This window comes from Lissotriton vulgaris, chromosome 2_1, assembly GCF_964263255.1.
Source record: "Lissotriton vulgaris chromosome 2_1, aLisVul1.2, whole genome shotgun sequence".
NCBI classification, from domain to species: domain Eukaryota; kingdom Metazoa; phylum Chordata; class Amphibia; order Caudata; family Salamandridae; genus Lissotriton; species Lissotriton vulgaris.
Genome location: NC_141687.1, coordinates 674,138,300 through 674,165,615, shown reverse-complemented (window position 1 = coordinate 674,165,615; position 27,316 = coordinate 674,138,300). Strand labels below are relative to the sequence as shown.

Below are 27,316 nucleotides of genomic sequence, written 5' to 3'. Positions count from 1 at the left end.
TCACAAAGCAAGAACCATGAGCGCCAAAGAGCAAAGCCCGGCTCCTACTTGGCCCCACCCACCAAGCACTGCCTTCTCCTGCAAGACAACCAAAAGGAACCATTAGTGAAATCCCCATGGGCGGAACGAGCCACACAAATGAGGGAAAATTGCAGTAATAGACCAATAAAAAAAGCAAGCATTTCAGAATGCCACAAAAAATAACCAATGTCAAAACGACAGGCGTGCCAAAAGCCCACAGAAGAGATACATCATGTCTTGCAGAGACAGGCCCTGAAAAATCATACAAATGTTACTAGACCTGCAGGTTAAGTAACTTGAATAATCTACTTGACTAATGTACTTGACCCACAAACTGGTCGCTTTTTTCTTAATTCTTACATATGAGTGCACCTTCAAATAGGAGTTTAGCACTTCAGCTGCTCAAAAGAAAACTCATTTGATTAAATAGACTAAACGTTTGCTCCATGTGTAATAAGAATCTAGCACACATAGGGAACACATGATCCTTGACTTGCCTCTCAGTTTATTAATAGCATTGCCATCAGGCCAGGGGCAGGGGTGTTTCTCAATTCACATAAAAAAAACTCACTTGAAAAAAATATATTACTAAAGTATGATGTGGTAGCGCACTGTCATTTACAGACAGTAAATTCCCAAGAAATGGCCACAATCCTTCCCATTACCATGCAGCTTTACTGTATATTGTATTAACAATCTGTGAAAAGTGAGTTTCAGAAAACATTTTTCAGTTGCACATCACCAAGTAAAGTGTTCCGGTTTGTTTTTCATACTATTAAAGTTTTTGCTTCATCACATTGAAGTACAAAAAAACGAGCATTCACATCTAATGAAATAGATTTTGAAATGTTTGTACAGTTGACTTATTAGCTATTTAAATGTGTGTTAGGAAAAACCGGATACCTTACAGCCTTTCATTTCACACTTCCTACACAAATCCTTGAACTCTGCAGTCAGAAGAAAAAGTAATTGTAAACTGACTTATAACATGTCGCTGAAGACTGAGCAAATGTGACTAAAAAAAATATTTAAACACATCTTTATTGCTTCTTTACTTTCTGACAGAACAGAATACCAGTTATTTGTCAACTTGCCAGAAAGAGCGAGTAGATCCTAAATATGGCTTGACCTGATAAAATCTGACCCGCCATAGGTAGTGGGCAAATAGATTTTTAGGCCTGAGACAGCTTGTGCTGTCTAGGCTCGACCTAAAAATGGCATAGGAGGTGGAGGGATCTATTATACTGGGTAAAAGACGACTCCAGGCACGATGACAACATATTCTTACCCTCTCCGGAACGATAACTTGATGGTAATCATACACACGGTGCACCGTGAGTACCAAATCTACCCCTGGCCCTTTTGGGAAAAACATACACAGCAATACACTGCAATGAAGTACAGATGTATATCTAGTACTAGCAAACATTACAATTAGGGTTGCCACACTCCATCATGGACCCTGAACAACAATATGCATCTAAAGTGTGAGAATCATGGGGTGTGAAAATGGTACATCTCACAACTCGTTCCAATCGCAATTTGTAAACATTTACTGTACAAAGTTTTTTTTCTATACTAATTATGCATGTAGAGCTTTCAGTTCGACAGTTTCACGTCATTTTTCTGGATCTAGCCAAAATGTCTTTTACTGGCCTTCATACGGTACATTTTTCTTTTAGTCATGTTGCCATCGATATTCTACCACCGAGCTTAAATTTAACTGTATCGTTGAGGGTCCCAACAATAAAGAATTCTAATGGCATTAAGAAACAGAACAGCTAATCCACATTGAAATGGATTACTTGTTAGGTTAGCCAGGGCAGATACTGAAGCGTAAATTCACAACAGTTGTTAGAGCGAATATCGGTCTTCAATGCATTGTTGGAGTGAGATCTCTTTCCACCAGTGCAACCAATGAAAAGTGAAGAGGTCACATTAAAAATTATGCGTAAGCAGTATACTGCTTACATAGCCCTCACTAGGCCAGCAATTCCACCGGCCGTACTTCAGACCACTGCCATCTCTGATGGGAGTATAAATGCCATGCGGGGTATTAATAAAGCTGTATCTAAAATACAATATTTTACAGATTAACTCGAAAGTAACAAAATTCAGCATACAGCTGAAACAAGAAAATAACATATCAAGTATATGCCATAGTGGAGTATTTAAAGGACACTTCATATAACGTTTTTAAACTGAAAGTAGAACTACAAAGTTTATACAGCATGTCAGCCATAGAGACCGCACAAAAGCATTTACTGGTTGTAAAGAAGAAACGGGTATAGTGGCTTAGTGGTACTTAGTTTTGATTAATAAATGTTTTAAAGCTATCACGACAGGCAAAATTCCTTTATAGATTGGATCAGTAAGGCGATCAGCAATATTTTCGATGTAATGTATAAAATATTTCCATCTACCATAGTACCACAGTAGCATTCTATTACACATATGTGAATTAATTGTTCTCCATATTTCAGTCAAATAAAAACAAAGGAGTTCAAAAACAGCACAAATGATACTCAGCGAAACTCTTACCTGTAGTATCGAGACTGCAAATATGTTGAACATACAGTTTTCGAAACATGGCTGGCAGATCCAAAGTCAATCACTTTAACCCTATATGGTTGCCGAACGGGATCCACCAACATAATATTCTCAGGTTTGAGGTCAGCGTGGATTAAACCAAGGCTTTTCAGTTTTTTCAGTGCAGTTGCCACTTGTTGAAGAATGGGCCGAATTACTTTCAGTGGCAGTGGACTAAATTTATTTTGCTTTAAAAAGTCATACAAGTTTTGTTCCAACATTTCAAAAACCAAACACGTGTGGTTATGATGCTGAAAGCATTCATAGGCCCGCACCAAGTTAAACTCATCAGCATTTTCATTACTTAGTCTTGCCAATATGCTCACTTCAATTTGCCCCTGACGTGCATAAGAAGGATGATTCTTTAAAATTTTGATTGCTACAACCTCATTTGTTCCCCGTTTCCAGCACTTCACCACTTGCCCAAAGGTCCCACGGCCAAGAAAGTCAAGAACCTCATAGGTGTTCTTCACAGAACAAAGCACTTCATGCTGAACAAGCTGATAATCACCATCTCCGCTGCTGCCATTGTGTTTTGAGGCCACTGTGGAAGTTACAACCGTCACTGGATTCCCCATGTTGGTTTGCAGCATTGCCGGTAATATAGAGAGTTCGTCAACTATCTGCATTGCGCCAGTCTGATTATCAAGCTCCTCACTTTTACGCTTCAAGCCGCATCGCTGCTGACCGTCAACCACATCAAACCCACTTCCTTGAGTCTTGCTTGGAGGTGCCTCTGAGGGAGGTTGCTGCGCCTGCGCTGCTGTATCCTCTTTAGCCTTTGCAGTGTTTTTTAAAGCAGCTGCACTTGTCTGAAGTAGAAAGTTTTGTCCCCGAGGTCTGTCAAATGCTTTCTTCGCTGAGTGTGAATTGCTGCTCTTTTTAGTGGGGTGCGTAACAGGGTTTTTACCACTTACATAGCTACGTGGATAGGTCCGTTCATGATACACACAACTACTTGGCTCTACTTTAAGTTTCTTTACAGTACAAAAGGCACTTGACTGGGTTTGAAAAACGTATGGTGGGTAGACCAAAACTTCTGAGGCCATACCTAAGAAAGAAAAGAAACAAAGTTAGAATTCAGTTCTTACTGATATTTTTTAAATCCCTACGACAATCACAATATCTATATAACCAGCTAAAGATGTCAATCTTGCAGGAACAACAAGTGTGCTTCAGGTTACAAATTACAACCTCCCTCCATGGGAACACACTATTAAAAACCTTGTGCTGCTCAGGAATGTTGCCCAACATTTTTGCCCCGATGGATATTTATGCCTGTGTCAGCATTTGTTTGGCGTAGAACCAACAAGAAGAATATTATTCCTTGCTTGTGGTTCTGGTTACTGAGGTCCCTCACATTAGACACCTAAAAATAATGAAATAATGATCTAAGTCACTGGGCCTTGCTCCATCAGAATTACCACTCCAACTAAAATTTACATTGGCTGTGCTGTGGCTACCCCATTAACCAGCAACAATAGCGAGATGAATCCATAACATCCTTAGGACCTTCCTGGCCTACCAACCCATGTCAGAGCAGAGCACCAATAAGGAAACCCTTCATGGAAATGAATTACTAGGTAGACGTCTGTTGAGCATTGTGGTGATAATATCCAGGTAAATAAAAGCTGATCAATGGAGGAGGAGCATGCAAATGCCTGGATAGTAGTAGAAAAGTGATAAGGTAGTGTAAGTTTAAGGTAGTTAATATCACAGACCAAAGAGCAACGGTTGTGGTTTCCTTAGAAACCAATGAAATGGTGATACCATGGACATGATGAAACTGAAAACTTGTGTAGGCTCAAGAAGAGAGTTGAGGGGAGGGAACACACAGATACGTGGGCACGGCCTATACAACATATCTAATGGTCTGATGTTCACACAGCAATGTTAAATGGTTCCAAGTTTCCACATTAGAGCATTAATGGCCCATACCAGACACCCTAATTCTGTTTAAAGGCGTTCCCAAAGGGTTATACAAATATTGTCAGTTAGGTGTTAACAATCAGAACCTTTGGTTCTCAGGGGTGCTCACACTATGCACTAAAGCCTCACAGGGCTAGAGAACCTAGACTACCCAAACAGTATACTATAAATAAATTCAAAACATCAGCTTCGAGATTTTATCTATTGCTTCCCCATGATATTTTTGTCCCTTAATATTCCACTTGGATTCTAGTTTGTCCATTTTTGCAGCGGAGTGTCTGTGCGCTTTTTTTCCCATTCCTGCAATAGCACATCAGTTATTCAGAAGAAAAAATAACGTAGCAAGATTTGTAATCGCTACAGTGCGAAAAAAAGCACACTATCTGGAAAACACACATTTGTCTCTAGAAAAGCAAAGAAAATCTGGAAAAAATGATATCCATCAGTATGTCTTTGGTTTAACTTCAAACAAAGTATCTGTTTTGCAATGGCTAGCAAGATAGCTTGACTGGGTGTACAATTCAAATGAACGTAGTACTTTTTTCCACAGTGACCCGTTTCTCATTGTACAGAAAACTACTATTGGTGCGATTAATTTAACTCAAATTTGGATTATCCTAGTACAAGAGGAAAAAAACAGTCAAACAAAAGCAACGTTACACCAAAAATACATGCATATCTAATAAGTCATGTTGTAACACAACTGAACATTTGAAGCAGTAAGCACTTCGGACTGGATGATCAATAGTGCATAATTTAGTAAAATACAAGCATGCAATAAAAGCATATGATGCATAATTTCATTTTAAAACGTACGTAGATAAACAGTCACCTCTGTTACTAGGATAATTGAAAAAAACAATCAAAGAAATACTGCTTTTTACAAACGAAGAAGGGTGGGGGGAAAAAAAGCGGTAAGGGTTCTGGGAATCCATACATACATGAAATTCCATTCTTAATGTCATATTTATAGAAACCACCCCTTCTCACTGCCAAACCACAGTAAAACTTACCAGACTGAACTGGTATTGCAGTGGGCATGCTTAAAATAAACAACCATAAAATGTCCGGTTTTCGGCTGAAAACTGAATAACTAAACGGAAGCAAGTAGCAGAAACGTGCAAGCAGCTTGGCCAGCACTCAGTTCCCTAAAACGGCTGCGGTTGGTAGAAAACGAACAAATATGGGCACCTTACATGGTTCGATTTAACTCATACAGGCTCTCAGCACACTATCTTACAGTGAGGCAGCGATGGTTTCACATCTCATATCTGTTCTTAGCAGAGAGACCAACGACATGTTGGGTTCAAAAGCATAAGGGGGCAGCTCGACCACTAGATCTGATGAATTCCAGACATATCAGGCTTTCCCAGCACGACGGCTACTACCACAGGCAACTATTGCATATATGTTGTCAGTAGTAACAAGTACTAGCAAAGCCAAAAGGTCCTTCTTAGAGAGTTATTGGCTTGCCAATGTCTTTTCTTCATGGTTTACAGCATTTAAACAGACATGGTAGCCAGTGGTGTAGCCACGGTGGCCTGGCCCCTCACGCAGGCAAGGATAATGCTCCCCGTGCTCTGTTTGGTAACAAAACTAGGCCATAATCTGGTCAGTCGGGCCCCTTGAAGACTTGGGTCCCGGAGCTATTGAACTGGTTGTGTTATTGATAGCGACGACCCGCTGCTATACACACCCTAAGTTATTGGACCGGTAGGAAAGAAGGGCATCCAATAAAGCTAAAGCAGACCGGCCGCCATTAGTAATAAAAATATAAAAGCGGGTGCAATGCTGCGTTACAGGAAAGAACGCCATAGGTGGAATAGGGGAAAATCATTAAAGAAAATAGTGCTCACAGAATGTAGATAAAACATACCGTGTAATAACACAAGTAAAAAGTCCTGTCCTTATGGGAGGTTACAAATGCAGAGAAGGTGGTACTAAGGAGGGACTATTAAGCCTATTCATGAATCAAAAGCAACGATTTAGAAAGGACAGTAATAGGAGTCAATTGAAAAGAAGGGCGGAAAATGGGCATAGCTTACAGCGCATACCTGAATACATGCCTCGCAGAGCATGTGCTGTCTAGGGTCTACCTAAAAAAAAAAAAAAGGGAATAAAAAAAATTACATAATGACTCAACCACAAGGCTGTGTTATTTTGTAGGGGAGTGCATAAGACTATACAATTATGTAAACCGATGACTGAGTCTTTGCACTTGTTTTATGTTAATGATATCCGGAAGCAAGTAAGGGGGGAGGGGGGGGGGGGGGGGAGAATCAGAAACGGGAGAAGGGTGGGGAGAACACGGAGGAGAGCAGTAGGCACACAGGCAGATTGGCTAGAGAGTGCAACAAGCATACAGGTGATAGAGCGACACGAGATGCCACAGCACCACTCGGGTAAGAGAGGTATAAAGCAGAGCTGTGGGGTGGAGAAGGAGAACCAAAAGAGGGAGGCAGCTTGGAAACACATGCACTGCTTCAACAAACAAAAAAAAAGTAGCTCTAAGAATGAGGGCATTTGAAGGCCACAAGTACTTGGGCCATGCTCCAGGGGAGGGCCAAGCACAAGTGGGGAAGTAAAGTCGGCACACACTGACGAACAGGAAGGAAGCAAATGAGAGTGACTATGAAGCCAACCAACGGTAAGTAATGAGGGCTCCAAGCCCACTTTATATAGCAAAATGCCTTGAAAGAAAAAACGCATGTGCTGTTGCAGAAAAGACCTAAAAAGAACCCCGATGTGCCATTTCATTGCTTACATGGGACAGCACTGGGGAACTGTGCCATATGCACAGGGCAAAAATAGAGCATGATCGCATACCATCTCAATGTACCATATCATATGGATCGTATCACATTTGTGAGGCTTCAATGTCCACATGAATTTTGAAGAGGCTCATCTCCCCCAATAAAAGCACTTTCTATGTCAGTTTAACACAAAAGGTGTTGTATTTGAAAAGTAAAACGGGATGATGCAAATAGGCGTTGCATTCTCGTCTGGAAACTAACATACAAAAAAACTTCATGTCACAAGTTGCAATGAAAATTCACACAGTAGCTGACGATCAAAATAGCTTTAGTGCCATGAAGATACAACCTTGAAAGTGTGTAAGGGGGGGGGTGAAGGGGGAGAAAGGGCAGAATACTCACTGGAAATGTAGAGCAGAGGATTCAGGAGAAAAAGAGAGGTCGGGGGGTTTGGGGGAGGGCTTAAGGGGTTACGAATTTTACTGCTAGCAAAGAAGCCCTCTCGCCATATGAAAAAACTTCAGGTAGGCTTTCACATAAAAGTTAGCTATCTATTTAAGGGGAAAATGTCAGGATGCAACAGAGGCTGCAAAAAGGAGAACACAAGAAATTAAGTCAGCTGCGAGGGACTGCACTTTATTTTAACTAGTAATTGTGCCACATTAGTGAGAGTAAGCAGTGAGTAAAAGCAGCAATGCTTCAGACATTCAGTAATCCTCAATTTCTTACTCACCAAAAAGTGTATAACTACCGTATATCAATTTTAATAACTGCCTTCAGGAGGTCCAATGTACTACTCAGTGAATAGGATACCGCATATGATAACACATGTTCCAATGGCTCGACGGGTTATATAACAAGCATTGGCAAGACCAATAGGCTTTGTTAACGTTTTTAATATGTGTTGTAGAGCATTGTGAATGTTCTGCAGCATGTTTAAAAGTTATAATAAAAAAAGTGTTCTAACCATTTGTCACCTTATATATAACCTAGAAAACAATATTTACAACTGAAGTACCCTAATAAAAACCAGAATTAAACACGAAAAATGTGTTTTAGTTTTTTGTCTTATTATTTATTATTATATGGGGCATTTGTAAAGCGCCTGGTGTACGCCTACAGGCGTGTCCCCGCGCTATAAAAGTGGGGTAAGCAGTTAACAGCAAGCGCAACCGGCTACCGTATTATTATTCAAAAACAAAAAAAGGCATTGTTATTTGCAATGTCGCTAGCTCAAAGTTGCGTATATGCGAGACCTATTGCATTGCAAATGCTTGTCATTTTTAGTGCTTGGGACATGACAGGTAGGCGCTATGTGATCTTAATCATATCCTGAATGTCGAGGGTCGAGCTGGATCGAACAAACCACAAGTAGAATTTGTCCTCACCTGGCCCCTCTGCACACATAAGACTGACATGATGTAATGGGGCCTAACTCCCATTCCTGCACCACGGCCAAGATGCAGAGCCAGGAGGTGCAGTCAGTGCTTGGACAAAATAACACCCCACCTCCTACACACGAAGTAAGCGTCTTCATGATCACGGCCAGAAAATCCAAGCCCTGGCGTCTCCCGGAACATCGGCAGAGTGTTGCAGTTCATAGCTCATTACTGCAGAATTCAGAGTGTGTGGATGAGGGAGAGCCGGGCGGATGACTTCCAGCAACCCTGCTCTTGGGAAGTCAGCAGGACTGGCTTTGAGGAATGAGTCCTGTCATAAATTATAGTTATTCTGAGCTGCACAGCACTAAACGCGTATTTTATTTCTCTTAATACACCCGCAGCTGATTGTAAGGTAAATAAGATGCAAGGCCGTAGCAAACAATGTACATTGTCCTTTAAAGGTTGATTTCGCCAGGCCACCTGCTCTGCCATATGTGAAGAACAAGCCCGGGAGTGGTGCGTGCAGTCTTCACTTTTCAAACACTGCACTCGTGCTTGTGGCGCGCCCCTGCTCGCTCCAGCAAAGTGGATGCCGCCACAAGCACGAGTGTGTGCTAGTAAGAGAGCAGAGCAACTGCTAAAGGCCCTCTTATGGAGCGCTTGCGCGCTGCATTGGTGAGACCTAAAAACTTTACCCACACACCACTATGAACTCCAGCTGAAAAACAAGTTTCCTTAAGCCCCTTCGGAAATGGGGAAAGGAGAGCAATAGGGAATGGTGAGATTGTACAGAGGACAAAGTGGTAAAAAACATGAGCTCCTCTTACCAAGTTCATAAACAATATTATTTAATAATGCAAAATATTTTGTTTGAAGGATTCTAGGGTCTGTGAAAATGCATTGGGAAATGTTGCAAGGATACCTACTGTTTAGTAACTAAGATACTTATAAAAATTCATCTTCAGACTCTTGAAAATCAAGTGTCTCCTTCCCCTACTATCAATTTAGTTCCCATCTTTAACCCCATTCACAGGTTTACCGTTTGCACAGACCACTTACTTTGATGAGCATTACACTACAAAGGACTTGACTAATATTTCATAGCACATTATCTATGAAGGGTATTCTTAATGTTACAATATTACAAGATTTATTTCACTGAAATTACAGAGACGTGTCCCCTAGCAAGTTTGAGCATTGGACAGTGCTGAATGATCTACTTCCGATTGATTTTTTAGGTTTCGCCTGGCGAACAGCTGCGCAAGCAGCTTTTCGCGCAGGCGAAAACTTTTGTTAACTAGTATGGGGCCTTGTCCGGCCTCGCTGTTCCATTGGCTAGCTCCATAAATGGAGGCTAGCCATTGGAACAGAGGCGTCCGTCATTTTTTGAGGCGATAGGTGGGCGTTCCGTCGAATTTCTCATCCCACCCGTTTGTGACGTCATTCCGGCGGTGGGCGTTTACCTTTTTTTTGCAGCCGTTTATTTTTTCATTCGCCCCGACCGCCACTGGAAGAAGTCGTCCTCTGGTGAGTGCTTGCTGCTGTCCTGCCTCCCACCCCCTGTTCGTGCTTGCTGTCCTGCCTTCACCCGTTCCCCCTTCCCGCTGTCCGTGTCTCCGTTCCCACCACCCCTCCATTGCTTTTTAATGAGTGCGCTTCACCCTGATCTCTGCCGTGCATTAGTGAGTGCAGCCGTGAGCTGTCAGCCTCAGTGACACATGCAGAGACAGTCACTGCGACCTTTCATCCTTGTGCAAGAAGTAAGCTGAACACCACAACACGATTAGTAGCATCGACTTATTTAGAGTGGTTAGAAAAGCAAATGGGCGGTCACAAGTTAACTGAAAAAACACGCCTGTACATACAGCTATAATGCATTAGTTTGTGCGTGAGGTAATACCGAAATGTACGTAATAATGCACAGACAGAAAACGTCAGCACGCTAGGCTCGACGTGCAACTAATATCCAGGGGAACCTTAGCACACACAGTAGCTGGAGTGTGCTGAGGTGTCCCTGTGCAAAGTGTGGCGGGGGGAGGGGTATGAGACTTCACCACCTCCGGGAGACGCTTCACAGCCGCTCCCCGCGCCCTCCCAGCCATGAGATAGAACACTGACCTTCGTCCTTACTTCCAGTCCCAGCACCTAATGCTGCTCAGAGACAGGTGATGTGGGTGTCTCTGGTATCACTGTTCACTGTATGAGATCGGGTGCAGGGCCCCTTGACACGTACAGCCAGTGGACTGTAGCGCCTGGAGGCAGATCACTCTTGCGCACTCCGTTCTAAAGCATCACGTTATGGTGTCACAGAGCTGGGTACATTGAACTGTCGCCTTCATTCTGTGTGTGCGATCTGTCCTAGCAAAACCCTATTGAAATTCTCCAGTAATTATTACTAAATAATCAGCCATATCCGTGCCTGTCACGCACCGCTTAAGATCTCGCGTATTACATCACTAATGGCATGTTAATGACATCTTTAATGACATCACTTACGAACTTTGAAATTACACAATTGATGACTTCACTCATATATACGGTATCACCATGAAGCAGAATAGCGCTTAATCTGACTGACAAGGCGTTAGCCCCTGAGGTCAACTGGTCCTTATTTTAAGAGACGGGATTTCTTTTTCTTTAAACGTACTTTGGTTCAGAGCAAGACAGAAAAACACAAAAGGGGTAAAGTAGGAAGAAACAGACAGAAAAACTGTGACAAATGGATGGACCAGGGGTACAAAAAGCACCTGCAAAAGTTAAGTAAAGGGGTGCGTAGCCTTCCTATTTGGCACCTCAACCTTTGACGTCCCCACGAGTTGGGTCCTGAAGAAAACTTTGGGCTTGACAATTGCTTTTTCTGTTTTTTTTCAGAAGTGCAGCATTGGCATGGAGTAGGTTTTCGTTCTTACCTCCGGGTCTGCGGCGGCCTCTGTTCGAGGCTCGAGAGCATTGTGCTCCGCTAGGATGCTGCACACCGGGCAGGGGGGCTTCAGGTCCGCAGTCCGGGCTCCTTTCAGCAGCTCCCGGTGCTCCTGGCACAGAGGCTGCCCCCTGGGTCTCACTGGTGGCACTGAGAGCTGTCTCACCTGCTCCAACATGCACAGCAGCTCCCGCTGCTCCCACTGATTCTGCCCCCTGGGTCTCTCTGGGGGCACAAGGAGCAGTCTCACCTGCTCCCCCGTGTTCTGCAGCTCCCGGTGCACCTGGCACAGAGGCTGTCCCATGGGTGTCTCTGGGGGCACAGGGCGCTGTCTCGCCGGCTCGACCATGCACTGCAGCTTGATGGGGATGCATAGTTTAAAGGCAATCGCGAAGGCAGGTTGGGTAAGACTATGTTACGACTGCCCCTTTCTTCCTAGCTTGGCAAGTAATTAAGTCATCGCCTCGACACCGCTATCCTGGCATGCATCATTATTAAACTTGTTTCTGTGTATTGTCTATGTTACTTAGTCTCTTTCCATCTTCTTTAATAAACAAGTATAAAGTTTTATGTACTTTTTAAGCTATCTCTGTGTTGCTTTTTTCTTACGATGTGCTTATCACGAAATAATCTCATTGATCGCACAGTAGCTACTTAGCAATATGCTGCTTATGTATGCATTTGTTTCATGTTCGCATATTGCAGTAATATTGTGCATTTATAAGCATTACTTTATTTGTAATATCTCGTTTTCTTTCCGTTGTATGTTTTAAATGCATGTCATTCTGATAGCTTGGGTTTAATTTGTTCACTTTAATGTTGGTTGTGGAGTCTCGTGCAAAATAAACAGCTTCTTTTAAGTTTCAACTTAATGTTAATGTCTCCACGTTCTTTGTTTACTGTTTCCTTTCTTCTCATTGTTGCATACAAGGAATAAATGGAGCACGCAGGGAAACATTGGTAACACGCAGGGGAGGGGAATTCATATCGCCCGACGCCCGAGACATGTTGATTTCTGTCAGGGGCAAGAGGATTTATTGTCTATTTTGTCCCACGGACAACTAGACATTACATCAAAGGAAATGGAGACGTCCCTACTTGGCCCCGCCCCTACAGCTATCAGCTCGGTGAGTGGCCGGTAGTGTTCTCTCAGATGCAACTTCCCTTCGCTTCTGGTTGTAGCTTCTACATGCATGCATTGCTCTGGTGCGCACAAAAACAATGGTCTGTCTATGGGAGATCTACAAGTCTCTCTCGCTTAGTTTACTAATGCTATAGTATTCGTGATGGCACGGGATGCCGAATACAGAACTTGCAATTTATTTTCCTTGCAGGCTAGGATTTTAAAAACACGTTTTTGTGTTTTACTAGCAGCTAATGCCTGTGTGGATAGTGCTGAAAACTGGACACTTTTGCTCCGCAAGCTTATGAAGTTGGGGATAGAGGCGGCAGAAAGAGAATGAAACCGGGATGATCAAAGAGCGGGTTTTTTTTTTAGAGCGGGCGTAGACTCTACCAGTATATATTTTTTTTCCTCACTAATTGCCACAATAACACACGAAGGAACTCCATAGTAAAGTAATTTTTCTTGCTTTAGATTATGATAAGAACGCAATATAAAATCTGCGGAGGTATGGTAACTCCTTTCTTCCGTCTGCTTTGTTGTCCGTTTTCACTTTCTCCTGTGGTGCAGCTGTTCAAAGAAATCGAAAGTTTGGTGGAGATTGTGCATCACTTTCCGGACCAAGAGACCCTGATTTGCTACTCGGAGGGCACAGACCTTGTTATTCATGTTCTGAAAGGTGAGCTTTTGTGTTCGGGAGAGGCGCTGACAAGTTGTCAGTGTGCTTAGGCATTTCAGGGTATTTTTATTTAACGTTGTCTTATGTGTAAAATGTAAGAGTTATGCGTTTGCCTCTTTTAGCTTTGGCTCTTTTAGCTACACACTTAGCCCAGCATTTTAAAGGCCTTTTGTGTGATGTCGTACTCATAGCTGGTGATTTTTCATTGCTTATGGGTGACATTTCCGTGGTTGCAGTGAACTTAAAACGAGTGGCATTCTGCTGCCAAATGTTGGCCCCTCAAGTGACATTTTATTGTGAGTAAATGAATAACAAAGACATGTAAAGAAATGCATATCAGAAATTAACCCATTTCAGAAATGAGAACTGCAGCGAAACACTATCATACAGGGCATGTTTTGAAAAGAAAACAAGTAAAGACCGTGAGGCTGACTGTCTGAGGAACCAATGGTTAATATTAGGAATTAATATATTCTACAATTAACCAATGTAGGAATATGTTCAATTTAATTCTCAAAGATTATTTGCCATCATAAGGGTCAGGGCAGGATATTCTTTTCACACCTGAATAGTATGGATCCTCAATGGTCTGAAAGAATATCTTTTTAAAAAGAAACAGTATTTAATATAATGCTTCAACCTGCACGCCTGCCATTTCTAAGCACAAACAAAACACATAGCTGCACTCTACTCGGGAAACATTGATTGAAACTGTATCATTTAATTATATATTACGCATTAGAGTGAAAACAACATACTTTAAGTCAACAAGTAGTTTGCCCAACAGTAATACTGTCTCCATTTTTCTCCATGCTCTCTGTAAAAGGAACTACAAAGCAAGCAGTGAGACCTTTTCTTACAATCCCACCAAATTAGGTGGTGTTTCTTCCCACTTCCACCCTGGACACAGATTTTGTCCGAACTTTGATAGGAGCAAATATTTGCCCATGATGCGAATAGGCTGATGCAAGATTTGTGAAAACTCCCAAATGCATTATTTTGTGAGTGTGCACAAACTCCCAGGGAATTCCAACTCTGAAACACCATCTCCTCACACCTCAGAAAATATTAAGTCACAAGAAAATGCACTCTGAGCCTAACCAGCTGAAAAGCTGTGCTACTTGTGAACCGAAGTTGAAGGAAGCATTGGCAAACAAGAGAGCCTTAAACAGCCAAAGAGACTAGGCGTGTGCAACGTGTGCCAAGGATGGCCAAACGCATACTAGATTTTCAGGATTATCACATAAAATAAACAGATATTAACTTAATCTCATTAGAACGAATTTGAATAGTAAGTGGTCATTTTGAAAGTCTGGCCATGGATTCTATTCAGACCTGCCCTCATGGACCTATGCTGGACATCATTGCCACCTAATCCTAAACTTCCTACAAACTCTTCCCCTTCTGCAACATACATTTATATTTTTATACATTTGTAGAATGTCCTACCTTAGAAGAGAAAATTAGTGGCTTCTTCCAGCCTTTTTGGAAATCCGTGGATATCTTTGCGGGCAGTATTTCTGCTCCAGTCAGTGCCAAATTAGGCACGTTATGCAAACCGTTCCTGTCAGGTACAGCTTGTTTATAGAGAGCGCTTGGGTAGATCTATAGTGAGTGTGTTTATGTCTGCGTGGGGGTAAGTCTCTAGGGGTGTGGTCCTGCATGTGTTTGTGTGCTTGTCCATTAAGTGATGTATGAGTCTATGCATCTATAGCTTAGCTATGTGTCTGTGCAAAGGTGTTCGAGTGTGCAGTGGGTGTGTTTGTTTGTCTCGGGGAGGGTGTGTCATTGTAGTTGGGTTGTGTGTATGTGCAGTGAGTACGTCAGTTTGGCTAGATGATAGGGGAAGAACCAATTAGGTTGGAAGCAGGCCAGACGTCTCATGACAGACCGCGCCTCCTCAACTGGGGATTATCGCTTTTCTCAGCAATAAAGTCAAGTTTGCCAACAACATTTTTGCAAATAATTGATAAATCACTGGTCAGTTTTATTAAAACAAAAATCCATTATTGGCTCTGTCATCCCACATAATTGATTTGGGAATAGGTGGGACAAGTGATTGACTTACAGGACATGTAGGTTTATGTTGCATTTTGTCCCATGGACAAGTAGATTATTAAAAAATTTCCACACCCCTGAGCATTGGCCGTCAATAGTGGCCATATTGTGATTGGCTGCAAGTATACATGTATAGAGATGTGGCTCGAGCTGCCGACTTTGGGCGTAGGAAACAGTGTTCGAGTCCCGCCGGCTCTATTTTAAAAATGCAGACGTAATAATTAAATTTAAAGGAATCCAGGATCCAGTAAACAAACATTCTGGAGCAAAATAAAACAAGGGTTGGGGGCAATGCACGCACGGAGCAGGCGACCTCAAAATCCACACATCAAAGACATTCAAATGCTGCTCGAAAGCCAAAGCGGGAGGGGGAAGCGCAGGGTGCATGGAAAAAAGCCCTAGAACCACGTTAGATTAGAAATGGCCTCTGACTGAGTCGGATTAACAGGAAACCTAGAAATACAAATGCTGTGTGTGAGCTCCAAAAGTGAAGAGTCAACCAAACAAGTTGGGCCTGAAGAGCAGAGTAGGGCAGAAGCGAGCTGCCGGCTTTGGGCGTAGGAAACAGTGTTCGAATCCCAAAAACAAGTCGGATGGGGATGGGGGTGGGGAGCGGGAAAGAAGGGGAGTGAGCGAGTGGGAAGGAAGCGCTAGTGAAGCGTCACGCTTCAAGAGCCTTGTGGGGGGGGGGGGGGGGGGGGGGGGAGCCAGTGAGTGGGAGGGTGGAAAGGAGCATATGGGGATGGGGTGTGAGTGAGGGGGAGCAGAAGCCTTTGATGGTGGTGTGTGAGGCCAAGCGCGTGCTGGAGAAGCATCACGCTTCACGACATGCATTGTGAAAAATCTGCATGTAATCTGCTTGGCCAGAGTTTGTTTCAACTACATTACTGTCGGCTATTTATCCCTGCGGGATATAACAGTCGAGACCTAAAAATGGACGAGGAAAGGTGGGGAAAGCAATGGACATGCAGGGGGAATAGAGAGCAACACAGTACGAACAGGGAAGGAGGCAGCAGCACACAAAGGGAAGGTACCAAGTAAATATGCGCTTCCATGGAATGCTAAAAGAAACAAACACTGACAAATCTAATAGGCCACTCATGTGCACTATAGCGCCATTAGATTGGTCAATGTCTTTTAGCTATGTTTTACAGGCGCATGGATGCTGTGAAGCAGGTCTGAAAGTTCGAGAAAAAAATTATGTGATGTGGCCAGGGCTGGTCACATCATATCACTTTATTTTGGCAGGAGGGGCCAGGCAGAGCAAGCAATACAACGCAGGAGGGAAGGAGGTGGGCCAAGCAATACAATGCAAGAGGAGGCAAGGCAAACAGACAGCTATAGAGGAGGCAGGAATGGGCAGCTATAAGCCCCCTATGAATAAACACAATGTCTTGCATGCAACAGCATATGCACGGTCTCAGACAAAACCTGAAAAGTAGCCCAGAAAATTCAAGTAGCGGAAGAATACATGTCATCCACTCAAAAGAATAGTAAAGAAGGTGTGCTCAGGGAGGAGGGTCAAACAAGAAGAGTGAGGAAAGCTACTGAATAAGACGCAAGCAATTGAGATTGCCCGAAAAGCCAACCAATGGCAAGCAGTGGGCTGGCCCAAAATAAATTACAAGTTTTGATCTTGTCCACAATAGGTTTTTGAAAACAGACAACTAAAAGCAGTCTGTAGGCAAGCCCTAAAAAGGAGGAACGTATTGCTCAACTTATGGGGAAGAGGCATTATCAGAATCTTCACATGTTATAACACGAACAAGCATGTGCACGTTTGTGGTATGAAATTACCTACTAAGAGGAAGGATGTGGCATAAAAGCAAAAGTGGAATGTAACAGAAATACTCCTGGACACTGAAAAGAAGAAGTTGACTTAACACTACATTGAATAAAACTGGCAATCAAACAGAGGTAGCTTGCGAATGAGTAGAGTCACCATTTAGAAAGTACCTATTACATGGATAAAATTGAGAGAATGTTTAACCTATAAAAATCATTATTATAAGAGTGACCCCTCATACCCCAGGATTTTGTGGCTTTGTGTGGCAACCTTTGCAGCACACGAAAAAGCTACATTTTCAGCCCAAAACTTAAATTTTGAAGCAATTTTGTAGCAGGCAAAAAATGTGCCTGCCGCACAAATACTGCACAGCTTGTGCTCTCTCCCTGCTGGAGACAGTGCTATGTCAGAGTCTGTAGCCTAACAGGGCCTCCAGCAACACAGCACCACAAACTGGAGGATGCCCGATTCCATGGAGAGTGGATTACATTATAAAACCTGCTCTTTCTGGCATCAGACAACCAGCGTTCGTTTCAGTGTGCGGAGCAGTGGGGGCTGGGGAGGCAGGAACAGAGGTGCATGGCACATAAAATATGCACAATAAAAATTAATAAATAAATAAAGGAGACATGGAGGGGAGGTTAGGGGAGAATAGCAGACAGGGTACAGAGGAGGGAGGATGAGGTAGAGGAGTGTGGGGTAGGGATCAGAAGAAAGGTCCAAGGACCTGCAGCGTCCGCAGGGGGCACACAAACATGTGAGGTAGTGTAACTGCACAGGCAAGTGATCTGTGCGTGTAAAAGGTAGGCAACAGATTAAGTTCACACCTCTGCTACCTACTAGAATGTTGCTCACCCTCCTTTTAACTTACTGGCTCAGTGGCAGAGCAGCGAAATATTTTTACACAAATATGGTGTTTACAATTGCTTTTTAAATCGAGATGGAGGGGGGGGGGGCGGTTACATGCAAGAGGAGGTCAAGCTTCGTTTCAAGCAGAGATGTACCGTGTAGAGGGAGGCCCAGCTTAGCAATCATTCCCTACACCACAAAGTGGGTGGCGGGTAGGTCAAGGCCCCCCTGCATGTGAAAACCAACATACGACTACGTACCGTCACTATGCAGAAGATGAACAGTGTTCAGTTCCTTTTATTCATTCTGTAGGTATGGTACAGAAACAAGCAGTTTATTTTTATAGAAAGAGCTGAACCATTTTTTACACCGAACTTCTCATATCAGGGCCTACACACTAAGTGGCACATTAGGATGGTGGGCGGACTTTGACCGTCCGCGAACTGAGCCGCGGTCCGGCCATGCAAATTATAATGCGCCCGCCACACTGGCGGGCACATCATGCATTTGTAACATTGCTGCGGGCGGTGTTTACACCAGCACCCGCCGATGCAATGTGACAAATGCATGTTGTACATTAGCTTAGACAAAGCGGTAGGCACCGCACGGTGCCTGCCCCATTGTGTATGCAAATGCAGGGAGGTACCACAGGTAGCCCCCATGTGCACCCCCCACCACGCCTTCACCATGGGGTCCTGCAACAGGCCCCCAAAATAAAGACTGCATGCTTCTCCACGGTGGCAACGCCGCCGTGGAGAAGCATCTGACCGCACACATCCTAATATGGTTGGCGGTGTCTTGCAGACACCGCCACCATAGACAAGCACTTTTTACGCTGGTTGTATTCGCGACCGGCAGACGGACTTCCCATCCACCGCGAACCCCCCAGCCATCCTAATGTGGCGGGGGGTCATTCTGTTGAGGGTGGCGGGCGGATTGCCCCCGCCGGGCCGGCGTTAACTACCACCGGGCCGGCGGGGGCAATCCACCTGCCGTCCTAATGGGCCCCTAAGTTCACAAAGGTCCTACAGTAATATGCACATTAGTCCAACTGCTAGTCAGACACAGTGGTACATTGATTATGAAGCATAAGAGCATTGTCTATAATAAGTTGTGCTCCCTGGTTTGGTAGTGGTGAAAACCTACAAACAAGCACCAGGCATCACAATAGAGAATGGTGCAATCACCTTTATTAATGCAGATTTCAATTTACAGCGAGGCTACTCCATTCTTCAACCGGGGCATTTTACAATCAGAAGCTTGTGTGCCATGGGCTGAAACATCAAACAACAATAGGGCAACCAAATAGTCCAAAGGAACTGGGTATAATCAGTAACAAATAAACAATTGTTCCTAAAGGAATAATTTTACACTATTTATAATTTGAAATTTGTCACACTAGTGAACATGAAATCACAGTACTCAAGAGTCAATTCTATCAAAAATAATTTTTTTATGTATCACTTTTTTCAAAACATATACTTTTTCATTTGTATAGATATTGTTCCATATATCCATTCATGTATGGCAACGTAAATTAGTACTGCTACTCAGTTTTTTTTTTACAAATGCAGTACATTTGGACACATTTTTCTCGCTTTATGGACAGTATTTACAAATAAACCATACATACATTTGGCAACTATATACAAATTTGAAATCCATTAAATGACGACAATATATACAAAAAAGCGTCAGTATCGTCGACGTTTCGGTCTCACATATAGCCATTCATCGAGACCATCATCAGGACATGCGTTGCACCATGAATCTATTACAAAACAACATAAGCGTAATCAATTATGTTCATAAAAACCCTTGAGAACATGATATAAATCGTCTGCTCACACTCAATTAGGTGATACTGCCATACCCAGTGCTCGATAATACATACATCTAAACCAACACCTCACCGCTGGTACTAAAAGCCAATACTCTCCCATAAACCAATGTGTATAAAACCAAGATATATAGATATATATATATATATATATATACACACATTCAGTGGTCATGCCCCTTTCTGTCATGCACCCACTGGGTTGAAACTATCATAATATTGCAATACTCACAAAAATTATTGGCACAAATTCTCTGGTCCTATAAAGCAAACCATTGTTTCCGGCGTCTTCCTACTATTTCAGATTCCCAGGGGTCCGATCAGGTGACCCAAAAGTAAACACGTGATCATGACCGTTTAATAGCGGCTATATTGGAGTGGTCACTGAAACAGTGCTACGTCCTTATAGCAGGTCTCCTTTTTGATTGTTCAACAGTTTCCAACACAAACAATTTCATTTCACTCGGAGAATATGGTTTTTTGATATAATGTTCCACCATGGGGGCTGTGTCCACTTTACATCTTATCCGGGACTGATATTGCGTAATTCTCTTTTTTACTTCGTGTCGTTTTTCCTTTATAATATAGGGCACACGGGCATTCTATACAATAGATTACATTTCGCATTAAACAACGTGTGTGCCGGCGCATCACCCAATTTTTTCTATTTATACAACACATTTTTACCACTGCAGTTGTGTGGCATGCTACACATGAACCACATGGAAAGTGTCCCACCACGGGTGTCAGTCCGCATAAGTTTTGGATTGTGCCAACTGTGGGTTCTTTATATGCATTTACAAGATGGTCCCTCAAATTACGTGACCTTTTAAAAGCAAACCGAGGTATTGGAAGTTGTGGTTCAACTTTTTGTATGAGATGCCAATTCTTTGTTATTATCTTTTTAATTGCATTTGAATCAGATCCAAATGTAGTGACACAGGTGACTGAATCAGCATCAGTATTGTGTTTCAGTTTTGGTTCCAATAGAGCCTGTCTATCATAATACCAGGCCCTTTTCATAGAGTGTTTCACCATCCTGTAGGGATAACCTCATTGATGCCGACCCAGAATGTTGGTAGAGACCGACGCTCATTAGGACGCAGGATGCCTCGCCTACAGAGATACTGACATTGCTGAGTGGCATTTGTTGCGCCTTCACCTAATCAGGAATTTGTATTGTTTTGGAACAGAGTCAGGGGGCCACTTGGTTAAAGAACAGAGGAGTCATTGGATGGCAGCAATTTTGGACTACGACAACCAGCATGCCATCGGGCACACCCACTGGGGCGGTACTCCGTATTTCTAATAAAAGATGTTTCTTACACTCCACTCGGTCTCCATAATGTGCCAGTGAACAAGGGCTTAATAGCCCGAAACGTGTATGGCCAACTGAAAGAGCGTTTCATCTGCGGCCTTCAATGCCGCCGGAGATGCGGTGTGCTTTTCCTGCGTGTGTGGCTTCTCTCAAGGTAACTTGTGGATAGATATATATATATATATATATATATATATATATATATATATACACACACACACACACACACAAGAATAGACCACACGCAAGGCCTAGAAGCAGTCAAATATTTTCTATCAACACGACCGATCGAGCTCTATGCCCATAATAAAGTCATCATTGAACTCATTCGTTGGTGCCTCAATAATAATTTCTTCCTCTTTAATAATGTCCTGTTCAAACAACTTAGAGGTGTTGCCATGGGGGCCTGTTTTTCCGCCAGCTACGCCTGTTTACACGTTGGCTGGTGGGAGGAACGGGCCCTCAGGCGCAAACACCTCGCACAGTTAGGAGGAGAATGTATCCACATATTACCGATACATTGACGATGTTTTCTTAATATGGCGAGGTGACTTCGCATCAGTACAAAAATTTATTGAAGACATCAACATCAATGGCTTAAATTTGAAGTGGTACATCACACATTCATAAGACACAAATCGATTTTTTAGATGTTAGACTCCATGTTGTAAACTCCAGACTCGAAAGCACAATGTTTAGAAAACCCACGGCAGGAAATATAACGCTTCATGCAAATAGTTCACATCCTAGGCATTTGTTGGCTAACATACCCTATGGAGAAATCCTCAGACTAAAACGCATATGCAGTAATGATGAGGATTTAAAGACCTGTCAAGAAGAAATGCGGGTTAGACTCAGCAATAGGGGGTACAGTGATAAAATCATCAATGACGCTATTAGAAAAGCTCAAGAGCGCCCAAGATCTAGTATGTTTAATAAGGAAAGCAACAAAGTAACAGATAGGAATGAAAATTCTGACAGCCCTAGATTAATCACCACGTACTCCAGACAGGAACGAAAAATTAGAACTATTGTACGGAAGCATTGGCCCATTGTCCTAACAGACACTGTTTTACAAGAACGTCTATCTTCTTCTCCTTTGAGAAATATAAATCTATCTATTGAGTTTGTCAATGTACATATTTATGTAGATGCACTTTATATTTATTGTTGGCTTAACTTTGCACATATTTAGTAGCACGTTATGAAATTTGCACTAGACACATGGAAAAAAAGCACCATAGCACTTTTTTTGCATATTTACACAGATAATACGAATTTGGGTTTAATAAGTTGCTCAACATAATATGATGAGTTTAAAAATATCCATATACGACAAATATTCATCTCCACAGTGGACAAATATAGATGTGTTTACAACATACTGGATTTATCCAGCTAAAAATTGTTAAATAACATTATTTGAATAACAGTATTGACACTGTAAGATGTTCTTTTAACAATATGATCGCACGTTTTTAATAAGTGCCATATTTGTCAATTTATGTTAATGCATTTTAGGCAGAAAGTTTAACTCATACAGCAGGTATTCGCCATAGTCTGTTGTTACTATTCATGATCACATGACCTGAATGATCACCTGTGAAGGGGCGTGCACTGTGTTAAGCACCAAAATAAAAAGTGTAAAGTACCACCCATATAGCTGAATGTGATCAAGGGCTCTTGAAGCCCGAACAGCGTCTTGCTGGCTATTGAAGAACAAAAATAAAACTTTACCTTGCCTGAATGCTGTGGTCGGTCTGAGTTCCTGCTTCGCCGTCCAAACGGAAGTGGTTGGAATTGCTGGTGTGTGTGTGTGTATGTGTGTGTGTGTGTGTATATATATATATATATATATTATTTTTTTGTGTGTTGGTTAACAGGGTAAATATATCAACTGTCCACCGAGCCCATTTAGGGCACAATCATGTATATATATGAACTATCTGTAAATAATCTCAATTTTCACTCGTGGAAATGGTTAAAAGGAAAATGCATTATGCAAGGTGGATGTAATACATGTATAATAGATATTATTTGATAATATGCCCTGTCACTCAACCCTTGTTTTTAAGATTTTTATGTTTAATGAACTTTTGCACCAGCACTTTTTCCAAATGCCATTTATCCCCTTGTTAAAACTGTAAACAATGTTACAAACGATATGTGAATTTGCACGTTTGAACATGGCCGCCGCAAAACATCTAGGCGAGCACTAATTCACTTTCTATGTTCTGGGGAGTGGTAGGGGATTTAATGGCGGTATGCACAATGTATGGCTGACACTGAGGGAGCCAAATAGGTGAAACGCGTATGTCAAGGGGGCAGGGGGGTCTGCCAATAAACCACTTTGGTTGAACATCGATTTGGAGTGCCGTCCTTTTTTGACCTTTGGGGGAATCACGGAGGTGTGTGGAAACATATATATATATATATATATATATATATATATATATATATATATATATATATATATATATATATATATATATATATATATACATATACATATATATATACATATATATATACATATACACACACACACACTAGTTAGGATCGTGTTTCTATAGGAAATGCATTTGGGTCGCAAATAACTTACAAACCTCCACGAAACTATCCAAAAAACGGCTCCTTTTTTACTAGTTTGCATGTGGAAAGTTACGAGGTGATCCGCCAAGCTGGTGACCAGAAAAAAAGTGTCCCATAACGCATTTACCCGATTCATTTTTCGATAATAATTAGACCTCTACAGCCTAAACAGCGGAAATGATTTGCACAAACTTGGGGAGAAAGCTACATCTTGGTCCAGTAAGAGGTTTTTTGTGATGTGGTGTAAATCAGATTGGCATCCACCACATCAACAAGAAAGTGGTGGCAGCCAACTTAGGACTTGAAACTCAGTCCTGAGTCTTAACAAAAACAAACAAAAAAATACATTAGGGGGCAGGGTAGGGATACCCCGATCTCTGTGGCCTGGTGGTGGGGTCCCAGAGGGACCTCATGGGGCAAAAACGGTTGATTTCTTTTTTTAATTTCGCTGCAAATTTGTGGAGTATCTGTGATTCCATGGCAACATTTCCCTCCCCCAGGCCGATTTCGGCCCCAGGGACCCCAACCCAGGGGCCCCCTTTCCAAATCGATTGTGGTGTCGGCATCTGATGTCTTTTTGAGGGGGGCACACTGACCCCTCCCCAGGCCACTTTCTGCCCCTGGGCACCATTCACTAGGGCTGCTAATCTCTTGAAAGGAGAGGACGTAACCCCCCCAACCCTCCCTGGGCCATTACTGTCCCAGAGGACCCGATTCCCCGAAGCTAGTTCACACTTTATGTCCCGGGGAGCACATCCCTGGGAAATAGCCGTTTCCCTGCCCACACTGGCGCAGGCAGGGAAACCTGTGTTTTGTCCACCTGGACATGGGTACTTTTAAAGCTCCTGCCAAGAGGCAACAAACACAAAGTCTGCTCCAAGCGGGTGGGAGCTTTAAAAATGCTACAGTCAGCTGGGACCAGACTTTTGATCTGTTTCTGTGCTAGCAGGGAATCATCAAAATATTGCTCCCACCGTGAGAAAGCAGCATTAATAGCTGCTACCTGCGGGAGGAAGCAATGCCGGCTCCCGCTGAATGAGAGGAGCGAGCTGAGGCTGCAAGGGCCTTGGAGCTCCCCTGCAGCTTCCAACAAGTCTATGGCGGGTGCTCTGGGTAGGCACCCACCTTTCAATAATGAGGGCCCTGTGGGAGGGGTCCCCGGGCTGATAATGGCTTGAGGAGGGGACTGTGCGGCCCCCTCTCCCCGTCAGTTTTAGTAGTGGCCCCGAGGGTGGGGTCTCCAGGGCCCAAGAAGGTTCTGAGAGGAGGACCACGCGCCCCTCCCCCTCCATAAATTTCAAAAAGCGTTTCCGGGGAGTGAGGGTCCCCAGGGTCTAATAAGGCTCAGGGACGGAGGCCATGCGGGCTTCCCCTATATTAAATAAAATGCCGTGGGGTATGGGGTTCACAGGGCCTAATAAGGCTTAGGGAGAGGGGTCACACAGACCCTTTCCCTTCAGTTTAGAAAAAAACCCTGGGAGATGGAGTCCCCAGAGTCTAATAAGATTCGGGGGCACGCGACTCCTCCATCCCTTTAAAATATGTATGGCCATTGGGGATGGATCTGGTGAGAGGGGCACACCGCCAAGCTCCACTCAAAAGTAAATAAACTGGGGAAGGGGGTCCCCAGGGGCAGGCCCTGTGACCAACCCCTCCGCCACACACAGCAGAAGGCACTGTGGCGGTTGGCTGCCTTTGTGGGGGTTAGCCACAGGACCTGGTGCAGACCAGGCCTTTCGGCGAAGACTCGGTTTGCTGCATTTGGAAGACCGGCCGCAGGGCTTGGCTTCAGCCAAATGCGGCTAGATTTACACATGATAAATATTAATCTAGGTCTATGAAAAAAAAAACTAGAAATACACCCAAAAAAACAAAGTTTAAAGTAATGTTCAGCAACAATGTAATGTTTTAAACTCTAAACTGCTAGTATATCGTCAGTATTATAACTACATTGTACTCTGTACACGTTTGCAACCGACTTCACTTTTTACTCCTGTAACGCACCGACTAATTGCTCACATAGACCTGTTACATTTATGTAACCTGCTCCCATTCCTAGTTTTATTCCTGTATGCACCAACTATTACCTCATATACTTTGGTTGCTCACTAGTGTCATTGTTGTTCCAGGCAACTGGTTTTTAGTGTAGGCGCCTGTATTGTGCTCCCGTATATCATTATTGTGCACCCTACATCTGTGCAACCCGCACCCACCACACTACAACAGTCTATTACTGGGCGCCCGCCCACACCTACCTATTCCGTCATCCCAACATGGAGCTCATCGGCAAGCACACATAGAATCAACTACCCACTCTCACTCACCAAAAAAGCCGCTAAACGCTTTAAACACAACTTACTGAGATCTCACCCTGAAACTCCCTTTGCAGACACCTACTTCTCACCGGTCAATGGTGCCGTAAACACTGATATGATCTTTCACACCACACGCAGAGCCCAATGGAGAAAAACGTTCCTCTCTTTACTCACCGTCTCCAACTCCAGGAAATCCGCTCATGGCCGAACACTCTCCATCACTCCATCCCAACTCTTCTCAGGCAGAACCACCATCACTATCTATAACAACGGGATTGTCCCAATCCAATCCACAGACAGGAACCTGGAACTACTAGACAACCTGTTCCCCACTTTCATACAGCACCTCTCCAATCCGCGGACCCCCATTCATAGCACTCTCAGTCCGATCACCCTTGACTCCACAGCCCACAACAATAACCATTCCATCCTAGCCGAGCCCCAAAACGACACGCACCTCTCCTCCACCCCCGGCACCGTCGTCATCCACCCATCTACCGCAGCCACCTCACACTCATCAATCACAGACTTAGAACACTCCCCCACACTCAACAGCCGCACCCCCTCCCCCCCACCAACACCCTGACCTTCATTCATACCACTCCCATTCCTTTCACCCTTGACACCACAGCCCCCAACCACAACGCCTCTAACCCAGCTCAGCCACAAAACGAGGCGCACCTCTCCTCTACCACCGGCACCTTAGTCATGCACCCATCTACTGTTGCTACCCCGCACCCCTCAGTCACAGGCATAGATCTGTCCCCCACATACACCAGCCGTACCCCCTCCCCCAGTACACCAGCCCACACTCCCATTCTTTTCACCCATGACACCACAGCTCCCACCCACAATCCGCCTAACCTAGTTCAGCACCAGATCGACACGCACACAGACAAACCCCACCCTTTATCCCCCCCCCATTCTCAGTCCCCACTTCCACCCACTGACTAAGCACACAGAACAAGCTGCCTCTTTCAACTCAACTCCGCCTCATCAAAAAAGAACCGTATACAACATTTCACCCCCCATTCTCACCCCCCACTACCCTACATGCGCCCCCTTCACCACTAACATGCCCATCCTCCACCATGCACCCTCCGCCTACCACCAATACCCTCTTCCATACCACCAACCTCCCCCCTAGGTCATCCGCCCCCAA

General features: G+C 43.5%; 1 protein-coding gene across 3 annotated transcripts in view; it reads right to left on the bottom strand.

The window, feature by feature from the left end:
- The window catches only part of HIPK3 (homeodomain interacting protein kinase 3), a 565,819-nt gene that overhangs the window by 526,120 nt on the left and 12,383 nt on the right, over nucleotides 1-27,316 (bottom strand). For all 3 annotated transcript variants that reach the window (XM_086955870.1, XM_086955868.1, XM_086955869.1), the window contains exon 2: nucleotides 2,563-3,661. In XM_086955870.1, coding sequence (XP_086811996.1) covers nucleotides 2,563-3,659 — 1,097 coding nt within the window. In that variant the 5' untranslated portion in view covers nucleotides 3,660-3,661. The remainder of the gene's footprint in view (nucleotides 1-2,562; nucleotides 3,662-27,316) is intronic.